This window comes from Salmo salar, chromosome 19, assembly GCF_965601325.2.
Source record: "Salmo salar chromosome 19, fSalSal1, whole genome shotgun sequence".
In the NCBI taxonomy this organism is placed as follows: domain Eukaryota; kingdom Metazoa; phylum Chordata; class Actinopteri; order Salmoniformes; family Salmonidae; genus Salmo; species Salmo salar.
Genome location: NC_138309.1, coordinates 2,135,320 through 2,155,502, shown reverse-complemented (window position 1 = coordinate 2,155,502; position 20,183 = coordinate 2,135,320). Strand labels below are relative to the sequence as shown.

At 46.6% G+C, this 20,183-nt stretch overlaps 1 protein-coding gene and 1 long non-coding RNA gene across 5 annotated transcripts in view; one reads left to right on the top strand and one right to left on the bottom strand.

The window, feature by feature from the left end:
* Positions 1-385: 385 nt before the first annotated feature.
* On the bottom strand, positions 386-16,654 carry LOC145862287 (uncharacterized). The gene is made up of 3 exons (XR_014381586.1): positions 16,246-16,654; positions 11,614-15,243; positions 386-797 (listed from the first exon to the last, which is right to left on the bottom strand). It is a non-coding gene; the product is annotated as an uncharacterized LOC145862287 (long non-coding RNA).
* The window catches only part of LOC106578275 (sodium-dependent neutral amino acid transporter B(0)AT2), a 39,591-nt gene continuing 30,814 nt past the window's right edge, over positions 11,407-20,183 (top strand). For 2 of the 4 annotated variants that reach the window (XM_082965560.1, XM_014156943.3), the window contains exons 1-3: positions 13,211-13,492; positions 14,478-14,697; positions 15,093-15,250. In XM_082965560.1, the coding sequence (XP_082821686.1) occupies positions 14,478-14,697; positions 15,093-15,250 (378 nt within the window). In that variant the 5' untranslated portion in view covers positions 13,211-13,492. Of the gene's footprint in view, positions 11,493-13,119; positions 13,493-14,477; positions 14,698-15,092; positions 15,251-20,183 lie in introns of those variants that run through there. The other 2 variants (XM_014156946.3, XM_014156945.3) reach the window with 2 other exon arrangements.

The following is a 20,183-nucleotide window of genomic DNA, read 5'->3' as shown; positions in this document are numbered from 1 at the left end:
GTGCAACGCCAGGGTTGTGGGTTCGATTCCCACGGGGGGCCGGTAGAAAAAATGCATGAAATGTATGAATTCACTACTGTAAGTCACTCTGGATAAGAGCTTCTGCTAAATTACTAAAATGTAAATGTAAAATTATGTATTAAATGAAAATATGTCAACTTCATGAGGCCCCTGATGATGTGAGCCTCAAGCAATTGCCTGGGTTGCCTAATGGTAAGTCTGCCACTGACTGTCAAGAACATTCCTGAAATCAATCATACCACTTGAGTGAAATTTCACACAAGCTTTATGTAGCTACCAGAGTATTTTATTTCCAACTCATCAATGTTGGGGTGTCAGAAGGTGGGTGTAGCTGGTGCATGAAGTCAGGCGCAGGAGAGCAGAATGTTTGAGCAATGTACTTTACTCAAAATAAAAGGCACAAGGTAACAATACACTTGACCGCCGAACGCCGCCCGAACAAGGAGAGGGACCGACTTCGGTGGAAGTCGTGACAGTACCCCCCCCCCCATTGATGCGCGGCTCCAGCAGCGCGCCGACTCCGGCCTCGGGGACGATCCGGATGGAGACGGTGGAACTCCCGCAGCATCGACGGGTCTAACACGTCCTCCACCGGCACCCAGCATCTCTCCTCCGGACCATACCCCTCCCACTCCACGAGGTATTGAAGGCCCCTCGGCCAACGCCACGAATCCAGGATGGATCGAACTGCATACGCCAGGGCCCCCTCGATGTCCAGAGGGGGCGGAGGAACCTCCCGCACCTCAGACTCCTGGAGTGGACCAGCCACCACCGACCTGAGGAGAGACACATGGAACGAGGGGTTAATACGGTAATCAGGGGGAAGCTGCAACATGTAACAAACCTTGTTCAGTCTCCTCAGGACTTTGAATGGCCCCACAAACCGCGGGCCCAGCTTCCGGCAGGGCAGGCGGAGGGGCAGGTTTCGGGTTGAGAGCCAGACCCGGTGCGAACACCGGGGCCTCACTGCGGTGGCGATCTGCACTGGTTTTCTGGCGCCTCACGGCCCGCTGAAGGTGCACATGAGCGGCATCCCATGTCTCCTCAGCGTGCCTAAACCAGTCGTCCACCGCAGGAGCCTCGATCTGGCTCTGATGCCAAGGCACCAGAACCAGCTGGTACCCCAGTACACACTGGAAGGGGGAGAGGTTAGTGGAGGAGTGGCGGAGCAAGTTCTGGGCCATCTCTGCCCAGGGAACGTACGTCGCCCACTCCCCCGGCCCGTCCTGGCAATACGACAGCAGAAACCTACCCACATCCTGGTTCACTCTCTCCACCTGCCCGTTAGTCTCGGGGTGAAAACCCGAGGTAAGGCTGACCGAGACCCCCAGACGTTCCATGAACGCCCTCCAGACCCTTGACGTGAACTGGGGACCTCGATCAGATACTATGTCCTCAGGCACCCCATAGTGCCGGAAGACGTGTGTAAACAGGGCCTCTGCAGTCTGTAGGGCCGTAGGGAGACCGGGAAAAGGGAGGAGACGGCAGGACTTAGAAAACCGATCCACAACGACCAGGATCGTGGTGTTACCCTGTGAGGGAGGAAGATCCGTTAGGAAATCCACTGACAGGTGCGACCACGGCCATTGTGGAACGGGTAAGGGTTGTAGCTTCCCTCTGGGCAGGTGCCTGGGAGCCTTGCATGGGGCGCACACCGAGCAGGAGGAAACATAAACCCTCACGTCCTTAGCCAAAGTGGACCACCAATACTTCCCACTAAGACAGCGCACTGTCCGACCGATGCCCGGATGACCAGAGGAGGGTGATGTGTGGGCCCAATAGATCAAACGGTCGCGGACAGCACACGGAACGTACAGACGCCCAGCTGGACATTGGAGGGGAGTGGGCTCTGTACGTAACGCCCGCTCAATGTCCGCATCCATCCTGTCCACACTACTGGTGCCACTAGGCAAGAGGCCGGGAGTATGATCCATGGGCCGCTCCTCTGTGTCATACATCCGGGACAGTGCGTCTGCCTTCACGTTCTGGGAACCTGGTCTGTAGGATAGGGTGAAAACAAAACGAGTAAAAAACATGGCCCACCTTGCCTGGTGGGCCATGTTTCCTCGCCGCCCGGATGTACTCCAGATTGCGGTGGTCAGTCCAGATGAGAAAAGGGTGTTTAGCCTCCTCAAGCCAATGTCTCCCCCCTTCAGCAATGAGGTAATGGGAGCCGCTACCTGACCAAAGCCCCGGATAAACCTCCGGTAGTAGTTGGCAAACCCTAGAAACCGCTGCACTTCCTTTACTGTGGTGGGAGTCGGCCAATTACACACGGCTGAAATGCGGTCACTCTCATCTCCACCCCTGAAGTGGAAATGCAGTACCCTAGGAAAGAGACGGACTGTTGGAAGAACAGACATTTCTCAGCCTTGACGTACAGGTCATGCTCCAACAGTCGACCAAGCACCCTGCGCACCAGGGACACATGCTCGGTGCATGTAGCGGGGTATATCAGGATGTCATCAATATACACCACTACACCCTGCCCATGCAGGTCCCTGAAAATCTTGTCTAAGGCCTGGAAGACTGATGGAGCATTCATCAACCCGTACGGTATAACGAGGTACTCATAGTGCCCTGAGGTGGTACTGAAAGCCGTCTTCCACTCATCCCCCTCCCGGATACGCACCAGGTTGTAAGCGCTCCTGAGATCCAATTTGGTGAAGAAGCGCGCCCCGTGCATTGACTCAATCGCACTGGCTATGAGAGGTAGCGGGTAACTGTACCTAACAGTGATCTGGTTGATACCTCGATAGTCAATACACGGGCGCAGACCTCCATCCTTCTTCACAAAAAATAAACTCGAGGAGGCAGGTGAAGTGGAGGGCCGAATGTACTCCTGCCCCAGGGATTCGGAGAAATATGTTTCCATAGCCGCCGTCTCCTCCTGTGACAGGGGATACACATGACTCCTGGGAAGTGATGCATCTACCAGGAGATTTATCGCACAATCCCCCCGTCGATGGGGTGGTAATTGAGTTGCCAACTTTTTACAGAAGGCGAGAGCCAAATCGGCATATTCAGAGGGGATGTGCACGGTGGAGACCTGTTCTGGACTTTCCACCATAGTCGCACCAACGGAAACCCCTAAACACCTCCCGAGCACTTTCGTGACCACCCCGTGAGAGCCCTCTGTTGCCACGAAATAGTGGGGTCATGACAGGCCAACCAGGGTAGGCCCAGCACCACGGGAAATGCAGGAGAATCGATAAGGAAGAGACTGATTCTCTCCTTGTGACCCTCCTGCGTCACCATGCCTAGTGGAGCGGTGGCCTGCCTAATTATCCCTGACCCTAATGGTTGACTATCTAGGGCGTGAACTGGGAAGGGCATATCCACTGGAACAATAGGGATCCCTAAACTATGGGAAAATTATCTGTCAATAAAGTTCCCAGCTGCGCCTGAATCTACAAGCGCCTTATGCTGGGAATGCAGGGGAAACTCAGGAAAATTAATATACAAAAACATGTGTGCAACAGAGGGCTCTGGGTGAGCCTGGTGCCGACTCACCTGGGGTGACACGAGAGTGCCCTGCCTGCTGCCTCGACTCCCAGAGAAACATCCCCAGCACCGACCGGCAGTGTGTCCTCTGCGGCCACAGATGGTGCATGGAAGGGCCCCTCCTCCAGTCGCCCTAAGTGCAGCACCTCCCAGCTCCATGGGCATCGGAGCGGTGGTGCTGGGGGATGGAATTGACAGACGCCGATCTGGACGTCTGCGGGTAGCCAGCAGGTTATCCAACTGGATGGATAGGTCCACCAGCTGGTCAAAGGTGAGAATGGTTTCCCTGCAGGCCAACTCCCGAAGGACGTCTTCGCGCAAACTACAACGGTAGTGATCGATCAAGGCCCTGTCGTGCCATCCCGCGCCGGCGGCCAGGGTCCGAAAGTCCAAAGCGAACTCCTGTGCGCTCCTCGTCCCCTGCCTAAGGTGGACGAGACGTTCACCCGTCGCTCTACCCTCAGGCGGGTGGTCGAAAACTGCCCAGAAGCGGCGGGTGAAATCCTCGAATTGGTCCAACACTGCTTCTTCTTCCCCCCCATACGGCGTTGGCCCACTCCATGGCTTTCCCTGAGAGGCAGGAGACGAGGGCGGACACGGTCTCACGGCCCGAAGGAGCCTGGTGGATGGTTACCAGGTAGACCTCCAGCTGGTGTAGGAACCCCTGACATCCCGCAGCCATCCCATCATACTCCCTCGGAAGAGCGAGCCGAATCCCACTGGGCCCGGGTGAAGGAGGGGTGAGTAGTGGTGCCCTTGGTGGTGCTGGAGGAACTCCTCTTCTCTCCCAGCGATCCATAGTCTGCAGGGCGCGATCCATGGCGGTGCCGAGATGTTGTAGCATGGCCGCATGCTGCTAGACGCACTCCTCGACCCCTAAAGTGGGGTGTCTGCTCCTGCTGACTCCATATGGTTGTGGTGAGTGATTTTGTCAGAAGGTGGGTGTAGCTGGTGCATGAAGTCAGGCGCAGGAGAGCAGAATGAGTGAGCAACGTACTTTACATAAAATAAAAGGCACACGGTAACAATACACTTGACCAACAATAAACGGTAATAAATTACGCACGGTTTAAAACAGCACCCGTCAAAAACCAGCCATAACGTACCGAATGTACCGAATGAACATAGAAACAATCACGCACAAAAACATGGGGGAAACAGAGGGTTAGATATATGAACATGTAATTGGGGAATGAAACCAGGTGTGTAGAAAACAAAGACAAAACAAATGGAAAATGAAAGGTGGATCGGCTATGGCGAGAAGACCGGTGACGTCTGTTACGGAGTCTATTTGATAGGTAATCGACTAGCCGGACTGTTCCCCGGACTCCGCGTGTAGGGATTTGTAAAATGCATGAACAAGGCTATTGAACTTGACATTGGTGTCTGTCTTTATTCCTTTATCCAACATATCATACTGAAACATGGTATCAGAAGTGGCTCGAAAACCACACGTTTGTTATTTTTGTAGCTAAGTACAGTATAGGTGGTTACGTTCCATATGCGAACACACGCCGTTTCCTACTCCTAGTCACAACACTGATCAACTCGTTGTTAGCTGTCTAGCTAGCATCACTACCTACCTCGATGACTGAAGGCAAAGAAATCTCCTATTCCATCGCTATGGCAGCGAACATTCCGCCACCAAATCCCATGGTTCTCACAGGGGACTGGAATACTAATTGGGACAACTGAGGATGAATTCGAGGACTCTGCGCTGGCGACCGGTCTACATGAGAAACCCAACGAGGTACAAGCAGCAACTCTGAGGAGTTTAATGGGCAGCGAATGCAGGCATATCTACCGTCACAATCTCACCCTCACAGCGCGACAACAGTGTGATGCAAAGGCTATATTGGATGCATTGGAGAATTACTTCAAACCTGCCAGAAACGTCATTTACGAGCAGTTCGTTTTCAGAAGCTGCAAACAGGAAGAGGTTGAGTCAGTACACAACTTTGTAACCCGTTTGAGAGAAAAATCCACCACTTGTGAATACGGGGGATTGAAAGATTAATTGATTCGTGACAAAATAGTACTGGGAATGGCAAATGAGGATACGCGCCGACGTCTACTGAGAGAGAGAGGCTTAACATTAGTAACTGCCATCGAAATGTGCCGCACTGCTGAAGTCACTGACATGAGAATGAGAGCAATGGAAATCGAAACCTCACGCTCCGACGTTGATACTGTTCACGCTGTTGCTAGGCAGACATTCAGACAGAACCAATCGAGGCAGAGTAATTCACCACGAATGGTGAACACAGAGAGCCCCATAGCATGTAAATACTGTGGGAATACACACACACGTGGCAAAGAGCACTGCCCTGCCTATGGAAAACCATGCAGAGCTTGTGGAACTAATAATCACTTTGCAAAAGTGTGTCTCAAAAGCAAAAGAAGGGTGAGTGAGGGCAAGATTCACTGTGTTGATGATGTCACTCAATGTTCAGAGCTGAACAGTGAAAGTGACATTTACATGCATGAATCCATTGGGGCTGTACACTCAAGAGGGTGGTTGGAGACATCCCTCTAGTGGTGTGGGGGCTGTGCTTTGGCAAAGTGGGTGGGGTTATATCCTGCTTGTTTGGCCCTGTCCGGGGGTATCATCGGATGAGGCCACAGTGTCTTCTGATCCCTCCTGTCTCAGCCTCCAATATTTATGCTGCAGTAGTTTGTGTCGGGGGGCTAGGGTCAGTCTGTTACATCTGGAGTATTTCTCTTGTCTTATCCGGTGTCCTGTGTGAATTTAAATATGCTCTCTCTAATTCTTTCTTTCTGTCTTTCTCTCGGAGGACCTGAGCCCTAGGACCATGCCTCAGGACTACCTGGCATGATGACTCCTTGCTGTCCCCAGTCCACCTGGCCGTGCTGCTGCTCCAGTTTCAACTGTTCTGCCTGCGGCTATGGAACCCTGACCTGTTCACCGGACGTGCTTGTTGCACCCTCGACAACTACTATGATTATTATTATTTGACCATGCTGGTCATTTATGAACATTTTAACATCTTGACCATGTTCTGTTATAATATCCACCCTGCACAGCCAGAAGAGGACTGGCCACCCCTCATAGCCTGGTTCCTCTCTAGGTTTCTTCCTAGGTTTTTGGCCTTTCTAGGGAGTTTTTCCTAGGGAGTTTTTCCTAGCCACCGTGCTTCTTTCACATGCATTGCTTGCTGTTTGGGGTTTAGGCTGGGTTTCTGTACAGCACTTTGAGATATCAGCTGATGTACGAAGGGCTATATAAATACATTTGAAGAGGGAAGAAATGGTTTATGACACTACGATTACACAACAAGCAACAACAATGTCAACTGGATTCCGGTGCTACATGCAACGTAATTAACTACAAAGACAAAATCAATCTGGCACCTGACACACATCTATTGCCCAGCGATACTAGACTAAAGCTGTACTCAGGAGAGCTAATGAGCTCTATGAGCACCTTTGAGACCGAATGTGTTATTCGGGGACGCAAACACAAGCTGGAGTTTGAGATTGTGAAAACCAGTCAACATCCTCTCCTCTCAGGCTCTACATGCGAACACCTGGGACTGATGCAGTTCACTGTACCAAATGACCTGCACATTGTGGATCATGTCCAGCATGGACCCCTGTCAAAAGAACAACTACTCAGCAGATATGACGATGTATTCAACATGCCTGTTGAATCAGTGCCTGGGGAGGTACACTTTGAAGTGGATGAGAGCATCACTCCAGTCCAGTGTGCTCCTCGCAATGTGCCCATTGCAATGAAAGTGGCTGTGAAGGCCCAGCTGGACAAGTATGAGGCCGATGGCCACATGACATCTGTGACTGAACCAACTGACTGGATCAGCAATATGGTCATAGGGAAAAAAACAGAGAAGCCTAGGGTCCGCATCGACCCAAAGCATCTGAACCAAGCACTGAAACGATCCCACTACATCATGCCGACACTAGAGGATGTCCTCTACAAGCTTCCCAAGGCCAGGATTTTCACCTTGGTGGATGCCCGAGATGCATTCCTTCAATGCAAGCTGGACGAAGAAAGCAGCTTCGTGACTACCTTCTGGACCCCCTGGGGTCGGAAACAATGGCTCAGTGGCGCCTGAGGTATACCAATGCAAGCAGCACGAGTTACTGGCTGGGCTCAAGGGCATTGAACCCATCACCGATGATGTCCTGATCGTAGGTTGTGGTGACACAGACGAAGAAGCAGAACGCGACCACGATGTGAAGCTCCTGGCACTGATGGAGCGCTGTCGATCAGTTAAGCTTCGTCTTGGCCTGAAGAAGCTGCAGTTCAAGGTGAAAGACGTCCACTTCCATGGCCACATTCCCTCGGCAAAAGGCCTGAAACCGGACCCAGACAAGGTCCGAGCGATCCTCGACATGCCAAACCCATCTGATGCAAAAGGAGTACAGCGTCTCATCGGTTTTGCAAACTATCTTGCAAAGTTTATGCCACACCTACCAGCAGTCTGTGAGCCTCTGCGCCAGTTGCTGGACAAAGACACACCACTGCACTGGCTACCCAAGCACGAGGCCGCAGTGCAGGAGATGAAATCTCTGGCTTCATCCATGCCAGTGTTGCGCTACTACGACGTCACGAAGCCTGTCACAATCCAGAGCGACTCCAGCCAAAGGGGACTTGGATGCTGCCTTATGCAGGAATGCCAGCCCGTTGCGTTTGCCTCGAGAGCGCTCACCCCCACCGAGCAAAACTATGCACAAATTGAGAGAGTGCCTCAGCACCGTCTTCTCCTGCCAGCGATTCCATCACTACTTATATGGTCGAGAGCTGGTCACCGCTGAAACTGACCACAAACCACTCATTGCCATATTCAGTAAACCTCTCCTCAACGCACCAAGAGGCTTCAAAGCATGCTCCTGACTCTGCAAAACTACAGCCTGAAGGTAATTTACAAGCCAGGACCAGAGATGTACATCAGCGACACACTGAACAGGGCAACAGCACAATGTACAGGCAGAGGCACTGCCTATCAGCAGCAGGCCATCTGTTCGCTACAGCAGGAACAACAAGATGTTCAACAGATCAATCAGGCAGACTACTTAAATGTCACAGATCACCGCCTAGCCCAGATCAGGCAACACACTGACAAGGACGAATACCTACAGTAACCGAAGGCCATGGCTCTCGCAGGTTGGCCATACCTGAAAGAGGAGACACCTTTCACAGTGAGAGAATACTGGACCTTTCGAGATGAGATCAGCGTGCAAAATGGCATCTTGTTCAGAGGTCAGAAGGTCATTATTCCCAAATCACTACGTCCAGAGATGCTTACCCGCATACACTCCAGTCATGTTGGAGGTGACGCATGCTACCGCCAGGCTCGTGAAACATTATACTGGCCAAACATGCAAGCAGAAATTAAAGACTTTGTCAGCAACTGTACCACATGCAACAAGTACGCTCATGAACAGCAAAAGGAAACCATGATGTCACACAAACTGCTCACAAGGGCCTGGCAAATCGTCAGCATGGACTTATTCAGCCACAGACAAAGGACTATCTTCTCATTGTTGATAACTACTCTGACTTTTCGGAAATTGAACTGCTCCCTGACTTGTCTGCAGAGACGGTCATAAAGCGCTGCAAGGCGCAGTTTGCAAGGCAAGGTCAGCCTGACAAGGTAATCACGGACAATGGCCCACAATTCACTGCAAAGTTCAAGCGTTTCGCCTCAGAATGGGAGTTTGACCATGTGACCTCCTCTCCAAGACACACAAAACCAAATGGCAAGGCAGAGTCAGCTGTCAAGATTGCAAAAAAACTGTTAAGCAGGGCCGTGCGCGACAGCAACGACCCATGGAAAGCGATCTTACAGTGGAGGAACACACCCACCGAAAACATGTACAGCAGCCCAGCACAACGCCTTCTGTCCAGACGTCTGAAGACTACCATCCTTGTAGCTAACAAGCTACTTGAGCCCTGCGTCATGGTTGGCGTCACGGACAAACTGAGTCACAGAAAGCAGCTCGCTAAGGACTTCTACGACCGGACTGCTCGAGACCTACCAGAGCTGGAGGTGGGTGAAACGATAAGGATGAAACCACTACCGGGAGACCACACAGGACTTTGGAGGCTGGGCACGTGCCTACAGAGAGTTGCACCACATTCTTACCTGGTGGATGTTGGTGGCTCCCTCTATCGTCGCAATCGGGTGGATCTGCGCGTAGCAGAGCAGACAAACCAGAACACACCATACACTCACCTAGATGAGCTGGATCACAGTCCAGGCCTAAGGGTAAGGGGCGCAGAATTGAGACATGAGCCAACTGAAGGTGAGGCTTCTACCCCACCAAGCTCTCCAGCTCGTGGCCCTAATCCTACCCCTGTTAGAGCCAATACTTACTCACGGGTGGGTCGGCTGTGCAAGCCACCGGACAGGCTTACTCTGTAAGCAAGAGACTGTGTTAACTTGTCCTCTGTTTATAAAAAAAACATGAACAAGGCTATTGAACTTGACATTGGTGTCTGTCTTTATTCCTTCATCCAACATATCATACTGAAACAAGTCGACTGCCGAATGCCGCCCGAACAAGGAGAGGGACTGACTTCGGCGGAAGTCGTGACATGGGGAAAATCTTAATGTGAGAGTGCACGACAATACTTCCAAATAAGTAATTCATGAATTAGTTTTACAGCATAATGGTTGTTGCATTAAATCTGTGAACCATGCTGTGTGTTCTAATCACTTGCCTCCAATCCTTGACCTGAAATCCACTGGTTCCCAAACAAAAGGTAAACAAACCAAATCAGGAGAAAAGCCTGAAATATACCAAAGATGACAAATGTGTCTCATTCAGTGTGGCAGCAGCTTTCTTAATCCTCTTTCCTCTCTGTTACTCTTGGTATTTCCCAGTAAGGGAAGGCTTTCCAGTGGGGTGTCACCTAACCCAGCCCAGCCCACTCAACCTAGGGATAATAACATTTACGCACACGCACGATGGGCCTTTTTGGATAATCAACAATGTGAGGGAGTTACTTTTTGATGTGAGAAGTAAACCTGGATTGTCAGGTAGAAGAATATTGAGGGTCTGTTCAATTATTGTAATTAAATATTCCCCTGGAGTCCTTTAAAGAAATCAAATACTATTTTCAGGTGAATTTGACATAAGATGCATTTTCTCCGTTGTTTACCTTTTTTTGCTTGTGGCTCACTCTCTGATGATTAGCCTAGTGTAGACCTAAAAATATCTATGGGATTCAACATGATAGCTATGATAATTCAGATGCATCACTAACAATTTTGTCAAAAGCTTCCCTGCTGTAGGCTCTCGAGTGACGCAGCGGTCTAAGGCACTGCAACTCAATGCATCACTACAGACCCTGGTTCGATTCCAGGCTGTATCACAACCGGCCGTGATTGGGAGTCCCATAGGGCAGTGCACAATTGGCCCAGCGTCATTGGGGTAGGCCGTCATTGTAAATAAGAATGTATTCTTACCGTACTTGCCTAGGATGGCATGTATACTAGTGGTTCGAGCGTTGGACCAGTAACCGGAAGGTTGCTGGATCGATTCCCTGAGGTGACAAAGTAAAAATCTGTTCTACCCCTGAGCAAGGGGGCTGAAGACGTGGATGTCAATTAGCAGCAACACCTCTGATTCAGAGGGGTTGGGTTAAATGCAGAAGACCCATTTCAGTTGAATACATTCAGTTGGACAACTGACTAGGTATCCCCCTTTCCCTTGTTAAATATAATAAAGTAGACTAGAGCCCATGTCTGTCAATGACCTTGGCCAAGTTGTGGTCCATTGTTAAATTCGCAGCATTTTCTGATTGGACTGTTAGAAATATGGGTGGAGCTCCATCTTGTTCTCTACCAATAATGAATAGATAGGCGTAGCCAATTGGAATTGATTGACAGTTCACATTGCCCCAACGTGGCGTTTGCGTCAAACTTGAGGACATTTGAAAAACTTCTGAGAAAAAACTTAAACTACTCAGTTACGCCAAGGTATTTATAATAAATCATTTACAGCATGATATTATGTTACATTATAAACCGTGGGAAAGAGAGACAGTTTAGATGGCATAAAATAGGCTATATCGTTTTTGATGTCTAGCTATGTTTTTACCTTCTTTTGAAATAACTTCAGAAATGGGAAGCATGTTCACTACTCTTCAAGCTGATGTCTTAAAAAAAAAAAAAAAAAAAAAACGATTTCGTACTTGTGCCTTTGTTGTTTTTTTGCCTGCGTGGTCTTGGACGAGGCTACGTGAATTGTATACCTCAACAGCTGTTGCATTCCAAAATTAGACGAGTTTGGCAAAGTTGTTATATCCACCTAAACTCATAATTTACCTTTTCAACTAACAAGTAGGCCTGGTATGAACTCTAAACTATGGAATATAAGTCTAATGACAATGGATAACAGTGCAAGTGTGATAATGCATCTTTCAAAACAACTGGGAACTTGGAAATGTCCGACTTCAGTGCGTTCAAGACAACTGGGAACTCGGAAAAAAAACGAGCTCCGACCGGAAACTCGGGCATCTTTCTAGAGCGCCGACTTTCAGACCGAATTATTTTTCCGAGTTCCGAGTTGTCTTGGTAGCACCAATATAGAGTAGCTCCAACATTATTGGGGTATATTATACCATACTGTTTACATCGTTCTTGAAAAACAGACAAAACAAAAGACCACCATGGCTTGATGTATAAATAGGTAAATTTTTAATCTAAGATTTTTTCCATTCTTTTCCAACCTAATATTTATATTTAGCCTGCAATTTGGGGCATTCCTGCATCTGCAGGAATCCCTCTTTATACTTAAATAGAGCAGGGTTTCCCAAACTCTTCGGGCTAGGCCCCTAGGTTCCAGTTTAGAGAAATCTTAACGCTACAGCATACAATGACATTCAAGACAATTCTGTGCTTCCAACTTTGTGGTAACAGTTTCGGAAAGGCCCTTTCCAGTTTCAGCATGATAATGGACCACGTGCATAAACGAGGTCTATACAGAAATGGTTTGTTGAGATCGGTGTGATAGAACTTGACTGACCTGCTCAGAGCCCATCGAACACATTTGGGATGAATTGGAACGCCGACTGTGAGCCAGGCCTAACAGCCCAACCTGACTAATGCTCTTGTGGCTGAATGGAAGCAAGTCCCCACAGCAATATTCCATCACATTTTAACGAGCCTGGGTTTATAAGCGCGGATATCGACTCTGCCGCTTGAGCATGCTTTTGGGGCACAGTCGATAGCGCGCTGGACTTCGGGCTAGAAGGTCGAGGGTTCGAGGCCTGCGCCCTGCTAGTTTCATTACAATATAGGGGAAAGCCTTCCCAAAAGAGTGGAGGCTGCTATATAGCAGCAAAGGGAGGGACCATCGCCATATTAATGCCCATGATTTTGGAATGAGATGTTCGATGAGCAGGTGTCCACATACTTTTGGTCATGTAGCGTGTGTTTAATCACCTGCGGCACTCCCTCGCCATCGCTTAAGTGGCAGCAAATAACTGAATATTTTTTGGTTTTTGTGTGTGAATATTCTATTTCTAAGGAAATTATACATAGTTGGCCATTACGTCACAAGGAATTGTAAAGAGAAAAAAATGATTTTGGTGGAGGGATTGGTTTCAAACAAACCGCCATAAATCTCACTTTATGTTTACAAGGACTTTCTCCAAAGGGTGTGGAACAATGGACGGGCGTGCGGAAATACATACCCCAAAACGTGCGTGTTTTCTTCTGCGAGGTCTCTGAAATTGGATTAGAATCGTTTAATAAATTATAGCAACTATATCTATTTTTGTTAGCTTGATCCCATTTCGAACTCAACACTGGGGAGGTTTGTAGCGGCGGCATTGATGGTAACGTTACTAGATTTGGTGGATGCCACATGTTTAGAGCTAGCTAACTAGGATTGGAGTTGTTCTTTTTACGTCGCTGACGGTCCTTACCCTAGGTAGATTCACTGGAAACACTTTATTTAACATCCAGTAGGTCAGGTGAGTCTTTATCAGCAAGAAGCCAAATGGCATTTTAGACTAATGTGTATTGAGTTGAGTGGCGTGATGAGGTTAGCCCATACAACCGAGACTTCACCAATCACTAGTGCAGGATACATCCACCTGTACTGTATTCGTGACTATCAGAAGTTGCTACTGCTTCTTGTAAAGGGCTGGTGATTACAACAAATATAAACAGTATTTAAAATGTAACGTTACCAGTGGAAACGGTTTGTTGTTTAGTCGGATTAATATCATATTATGAAAACGTTTACATGCTTTGCAAGAACGATTTCCCTAATCCTGTTTACATGGACACATCTAAATGCAAACCAAAATAAACGTTCTAACACAGCGAACATATTATTTTTGGGAAGCAAATTGTGTTCTGATTTCGGACATATAAAGTTTCTATGTGAACGACTTCTGACGCTTACATGTCGTTGTTCCAAACTCACTTTACTTGCGCTTAAAAGGGAAGCTAGCGCATGCTTAGATCAATGACACTGTTGGAACCCCGATTAAGGCCATTACATGTCCTAGTGATTCGAAATGTTGGCGTGTGTTTACTTAGATTTTGACCTTAAGTTGATTTAAGATAACCTCCTACTCTAGTGATCTGCCTACTGCCATAATCAGTTTAATATTGAATTATTAGTGTGCATGTAAACGTACTCGTCGTGTTTCCACGTGCTGGGAGTGTCTTTCCTCATTCTCTTGTTGGGTGTACTGTGCTGTGGTACAACGGGAGCTGGTTACCTAACATAGCCCCTAAAATGAGGTGCTGTTTAGCAGTAGCTAAATGCTGGCAATGTGAAACAGAACAGAAACACTTTATGAACTTGGTGAATTCATTACAATGGGGGGGGGGGGAGGATGTGAGGCTTGGTGTGCCGTCTTTTGATTCACCCATGCATGTAGTAGGCAGGCTAGATGCATATGGTTACCAGCCACACTAAACTTGAATGTTTCCTTCATCTTTTAGATGGAGAAACCTCCCCTGCCCCATGAAGATGACACAGTAGTGACACGAGATTCTCAGCTGTGTAGCTTGGCTGGTGAGGGTAGTCAGGAGGGTGTAGTGGAGCCCCCGGCTCGGGATGGCTGGGACAGTAAAGTGGAGTATTTCCTGGCTCAGGTGGGGTTCAGCGTTGGCCTGGGCAATGTGTGGAGGTTCCCATACCTCTGCCACCAAAATGGAGGAGGTGAGGATGGTGTCATATCAAGGGGTTTTCACCTGGGACGGTATTCACAAAACGTCTCAGAGTAAGAATAGTGAGCTCTTTATCAGATTTGCCTTTTAGATCATAATGAAAAATATGACATGATATAAGATCAGCCCTCTTACTCTGAGACGCGTTATGAATACTGGCCCAGGTCTGATGATGCCGAAATACTTGAGCTCCATTTTCCTGTGATCTTTGCTGTGAATGTATTTTCCTTGCAAAAACAATAACCCAATATGCGTTTTCAATGCATTTTTAAATTTGACTATGGTTAAATGATTATTCTCACTGTCATATTAATAAACTCTTGACACAAGGCCAGTTTTGTTTTTAGCCATCATGACCACTTGTATATATTTTTCTTCCTCCAACAGGGGCCTTTCTTCTCCTGTACGTGCTGCTTATGATCCTAGTGGGTATTCCCCTGTTCTTCCTGGAGCTGGCGGCTGGCCAGTCCATCCGGCAGGGCAGCATCGGGGTGTGGAAGCACATCTCTCCTAAGCTGGCAGGGATCGGCTACTCCAGCTGTGTGGTGAGAGAGTAAATAAAGTAGCTGCTGGCTAGTCACACAAAACTGTTACTTGACCTGACCACATTACACATGGCCCAAGGTCGAGGATTAGCAATGTTTCAGTTGAGCACGAGTTTTGAAATCCTATGGGTGCATTACACAACAACAACACTTGACTTAAGAGAGTTATCAAAGTTGCATCATGCTGATGTTACTAATCAGGTGTTGGAACCAGTTCAGGGTACAGAACCGGAAAAGAAAGTGCATGTTCGAGGAACAGAATCGGAACCAGGGAAGAAACTGATCTATAATCTTCCGTAGGGCTGGGCGGTATACCGGATTTTACGATATACCGGTATTGATTAGTCACATGGAATCCGTTTCAATTAACAGTTGTCCCTAGTAAAGTTAACTTGTGGAATTTCTTTTCTTAATGTGTTTGAGCCAGGTAGGGTTGTGTCGTGACTCATTAATGTGATGACTGGTATTCATCGAATGATTACCTACTACGTTTAATTATTACTCAATTAAATTAATCATGTAACAATTAACTCATTAGAAATTTGGGACACCACAGGAAAAGTTTGTTTAATAAGTTACCATTTCCCAAATTAACTAAAGAATATATAGATATACCAGTCATGAATTAATAATTTCCTCATATGAGTCTCATTCTGAATGTCATAGACTCCGTAAATCTGCACAAACCCAGGTCTCACTGATCATTCCGTACCACACACACTGATTTGATTATTTATTTACTAACAAGCTAAGTGAAAACATAAGATATATATATATACACACACACACACACGGTATTGGTTATTGATTAGAAACTTAATACGATGACAAGTCCCTAGAGACTAATACAATATGACACTGGTTACACAAGATGGCAATTGAAAGAGAGAAAGAGAAACAACACTTGGATACATTTGTAAACTACGCTTAGTTTAGCCCTAATACCGTTCCCCGAACTGCCTCTTTTATGGGTAAGAAGTAATATATGTATTTACATGTTGAAGGGCTTCGTCGGGTATCTCTGTTGGACCCAGGCCTTCGTGGGCCGTGTTCCGCTTGGTGAGAAAGGTTCGACGGAGGCCTTGTTCTTTGGATGGCCTTCTCCTTCGTTCACACTGTCCTTCTTAGTTGTCTGTTTACTTGCATTCATTCTGGATGAGTGGTCTCCTAGAGGACGGCTAATAAGCCGTGTCGATGATCTTAGAGTGGTGATGAAAGCCGCGTTGACAAACGATGATTTGAAGAGAATAACCGGTTGGTCCTGCTTAAATTCACCTTCTTAGATACAGTACTTAGAACAGCTACTCAACCATAGCGTTGATTGTTAAGAGGTTCCTTTGTCTTCAACCCCGTGTTGCGTTTTGGGGTCGTGACCAATCGTAGACCTCAGCTACAGCTTGTGGCCCTTCTAGTCTGATATGTTAATTCCTAACTCAAATGCTTTATACCCTCTGGAAGAAAGGGGGAGTTTCCGTCTTGCTGACACGCTCTCTGGGTTCCCTGGGGCTGTAGCTAGTTACAAGGCAAGGTATCAGAATTTACTATGATCTCGTTAGAGACCTAAAATCACAAATCTTATCTTCACAAAAACATTTTCTTTATACTGGATATTTTCTACACAACGCAAAGCATGTAAACATGACACACTACCGGTCAAATGTTTTAGAACACCTACTCATTCAAGGGTTTTTCTTAATTTTTTACTATATTCTACATTGTATTATAATAATAATAATAATAATAATAGTAATAATAGTAGTAGTAGTGAAGACATCAAAACTATGAAATAACACACATGGAATCATGTAGTAACCAAAAAAGTGTTAACCTGTTATGGCTAGGGGGCAGTATTTTCACGGCTGGATAAAAAACGTACCCGATTTAATCTGGTTACTACTCCTGCCCAGTAACTAGAATATGCATATAATTATTGGCTTTGGATAGAAAACACTCCAAAGTTTCTAAAACTGTTTGAATGGTGTCTGTGAGTATAACAGAACTCAAATGGCAGGTCAAAACCTGAGAGATTCCTTTACAGGAAGTGGCCTGTCTGACCATTTATTGTCTTTCTTTGACATCTCATTCAATTACAAAGGATCTCTGCGGTAATGTGACACTTCCCACGGCTCCAATAGGCTCTCAGAGCCCGGGAAAAACCTGAATGTCGTCATTCCAGCCCCAGGCTGAAACACATTATCGCCTTTCTCAAGTGGCCGATCAAGGGACTGTGGGCTTAGGGGCGTGCACTGGCCGCCCCCGTCTTTGTGTTTTTTTCCTCTGTTTGCCGAAAAGGAGATTCCCGGTCGGAATATTATCGCTTTTTTATGAGATAAATTGCATAAAAATTGATTTTAAACAGCGGTTGACATGCTTCGAAGTACGGTAATGGAATATTTAGAATTTTTTTGTCACGAAATGCGCCATGCGCACGACCCTGATTTACCATTTCGGATAGTTTCTGGAACGCACGAACAAAACGCCGCTATTCGGATATAACGATGGATTATTTTGGACCAAACCAACATTTGTTATTGAAGTAGCAGTCCTGGGAGTGCATTCTGACGAAGACAACAAAAGGTAATCAAACTTTTGTAATAGTAAATCTGATTTTGGTGAAGGCTAAACTTGCCGGGTGTCTAAATAGCTAGCCCGTGATGGCTGGGCTATGTACTTAGAATATTGCAAAATGTGCTTTCACCAAAAAGCTATTTTAAAATCGGACATATCGAGTGCATAGAGGAGTTCTGTATCTATAATTCTTAAAATAATTGTTATGCTTTTTGTGAACGTTTATCGTGAATCTGTTTTTTGATATAAATATGAACTTGATTGAACAAAACATGCATGTATTGTATAACATAATGTCCTAGGTGTGTCATCTGATGAAGATCATCAAAGGTTAGTGCTGCATTTAGCTGTCTTCTGGGTTTTTGTGACATTATATGCTAGCTTGAAAAATGGGTGTCTGATTATTTCTGGCTGGGTACTCTGCTGACATAATCTAATGTTTTGCTCTCGCTGTAAAGCCTTTTTGAAATCGGACAGTGTGGTTAGATAAAGGAGAGTCTTGTCTTTAAAATGCTGTGAAATAGTCATATGTTTGAAAAATTGAAGTTTTTGTATTTTTGAGGAATTTGTAATTCGCGCCACGCCTATCATTGGATATTGGAGCAGGTGTTCCGCTAGCGGAACGTCTAGATGTAAGAGGTTAAACAAATCAAAATATATTTGAGATTATTCAAATAGCCACCCTTTGCCTTGATGACAGCTTTGCACACTTGGCATTCTCTCAAGCAGCTTCATGTGGTAGTTACCTGGAATGCATTCCAATTAACAGGTGTGCTTTCTTAAAAGTTAATTTGTGGAATTTCTTTCCTCAATGTGTTTGAGCCAATCAGTTGTGTTGTGACAAGGTAGGGGGGGTATAGAGAAGATACCCCTATTTGGTAAAAGACCAAGTCCATATTATGGCAAGAACAGCTCAAATAAGCAAAAAGAAACGACAGTCCATAATTACTTTAAGATATGAGGTCAGTCAATGTGGAAAATTTCAAGAAATTTGAACGTTTCTTCAAGTGCAGTTGCAAAAACCCATCAAGCGCAATGATGAAACTGGCTCTCATGGGGACCGCCACAGGAATGGAAGACCCAGAATTGCCTCTGCTGCAGAGTAAAAGTTCATTAGAGTCAACTGCACCAAATTGTAACAGACACACCTCAATCAACTGTTCAGAGAGACTGTGTGAATCAGGCCTTCATGGTCGAATTGCTGCAAAGAAACCACTACTAAAGGACACAAATAAGAAGATGAAGAAGACTTGCTTGGGCCAAGAAACACGAGCGATGGACATTAGACCGGTGGAAATTTGTCCTTTGGTCTGGAGTACAAATTTGAGATTTTTGGTTCCCACCGCCGTGTCTTTGTGAGATGTGTTGTGGGTGAACAGATGATCTCCACATGTGTATTTCCCACCGTAAAGCATGGAGGATGTGGTGTTATGGTGTGACGGTGCTTTGCTCATGACACTGTCAGTGATTTATTTAGAATTCAAGGCACCCTTAACCAACATGGCTACCACAGCATTCTGCAGCGATACGCCATCCCATCTGGTTTGCACTTAGTGGGACTATCATTTGTTTTTCAACAGGACAATGACCCAACACACCTCCAGGCTGTGTAAGGGTCATTTGACCAAAAAGGAGAGTGATGTTGTGCTGCATCAGATGACCTGGCCTCAACCCAATTGATAGATGGTTTGGGATGAGTTGGACAGTGGAGTGAAGGAAAAGCAGCCAACAAGTGCTCAGCTTATGTGGGAACTTTTTCAAGACTGTTGGAAAAGCATTCCATGTGAAGCTGGTTGAGAGAATGCCAAGAGTGTGTAAAGCTGTCATCAAGGCAAAGTGTAGCTATTTGAAGAACCTAAAACATAAAATATACACTGCTCAAAAAAATAAAGGGAACACTTAAACAACACATCCTAGATCTGAATGAAATAAATAATCTTATTAAATACTTTTATCTTTACATAGTTGAATGTGCTGACAACAAAATCACACAAAAATAATCTATGGAAATCCAATTTATCAACCCATGGAGGTCTGGATTTGGAGTCACACTCAAAATTAAAGTGGAAAACCACACTACAGGCTGATCCAACTTTGATGTAATGTACTTAAAACAAGTGAAAATGAGGCTCAGTAGTGTGTGTGGCCTCCACGTGCCTGTATGACCTCCCTACAATGCCTGGGCATGCTCCTGATGAGGTGGCGGAAGGTCTCCTGAGGGATCTCCTCCCAGACCTGGACTAAAGCATCCGCCAACTCCTGGACAGTCTGTGGTGCAACGTGGCATTGGTGGATGGAGCGAGACATGATGTCCCAGATGTTCTCAATTGGATTCAGGTCTGGGGAACGGGCAGGCCAGTCCATA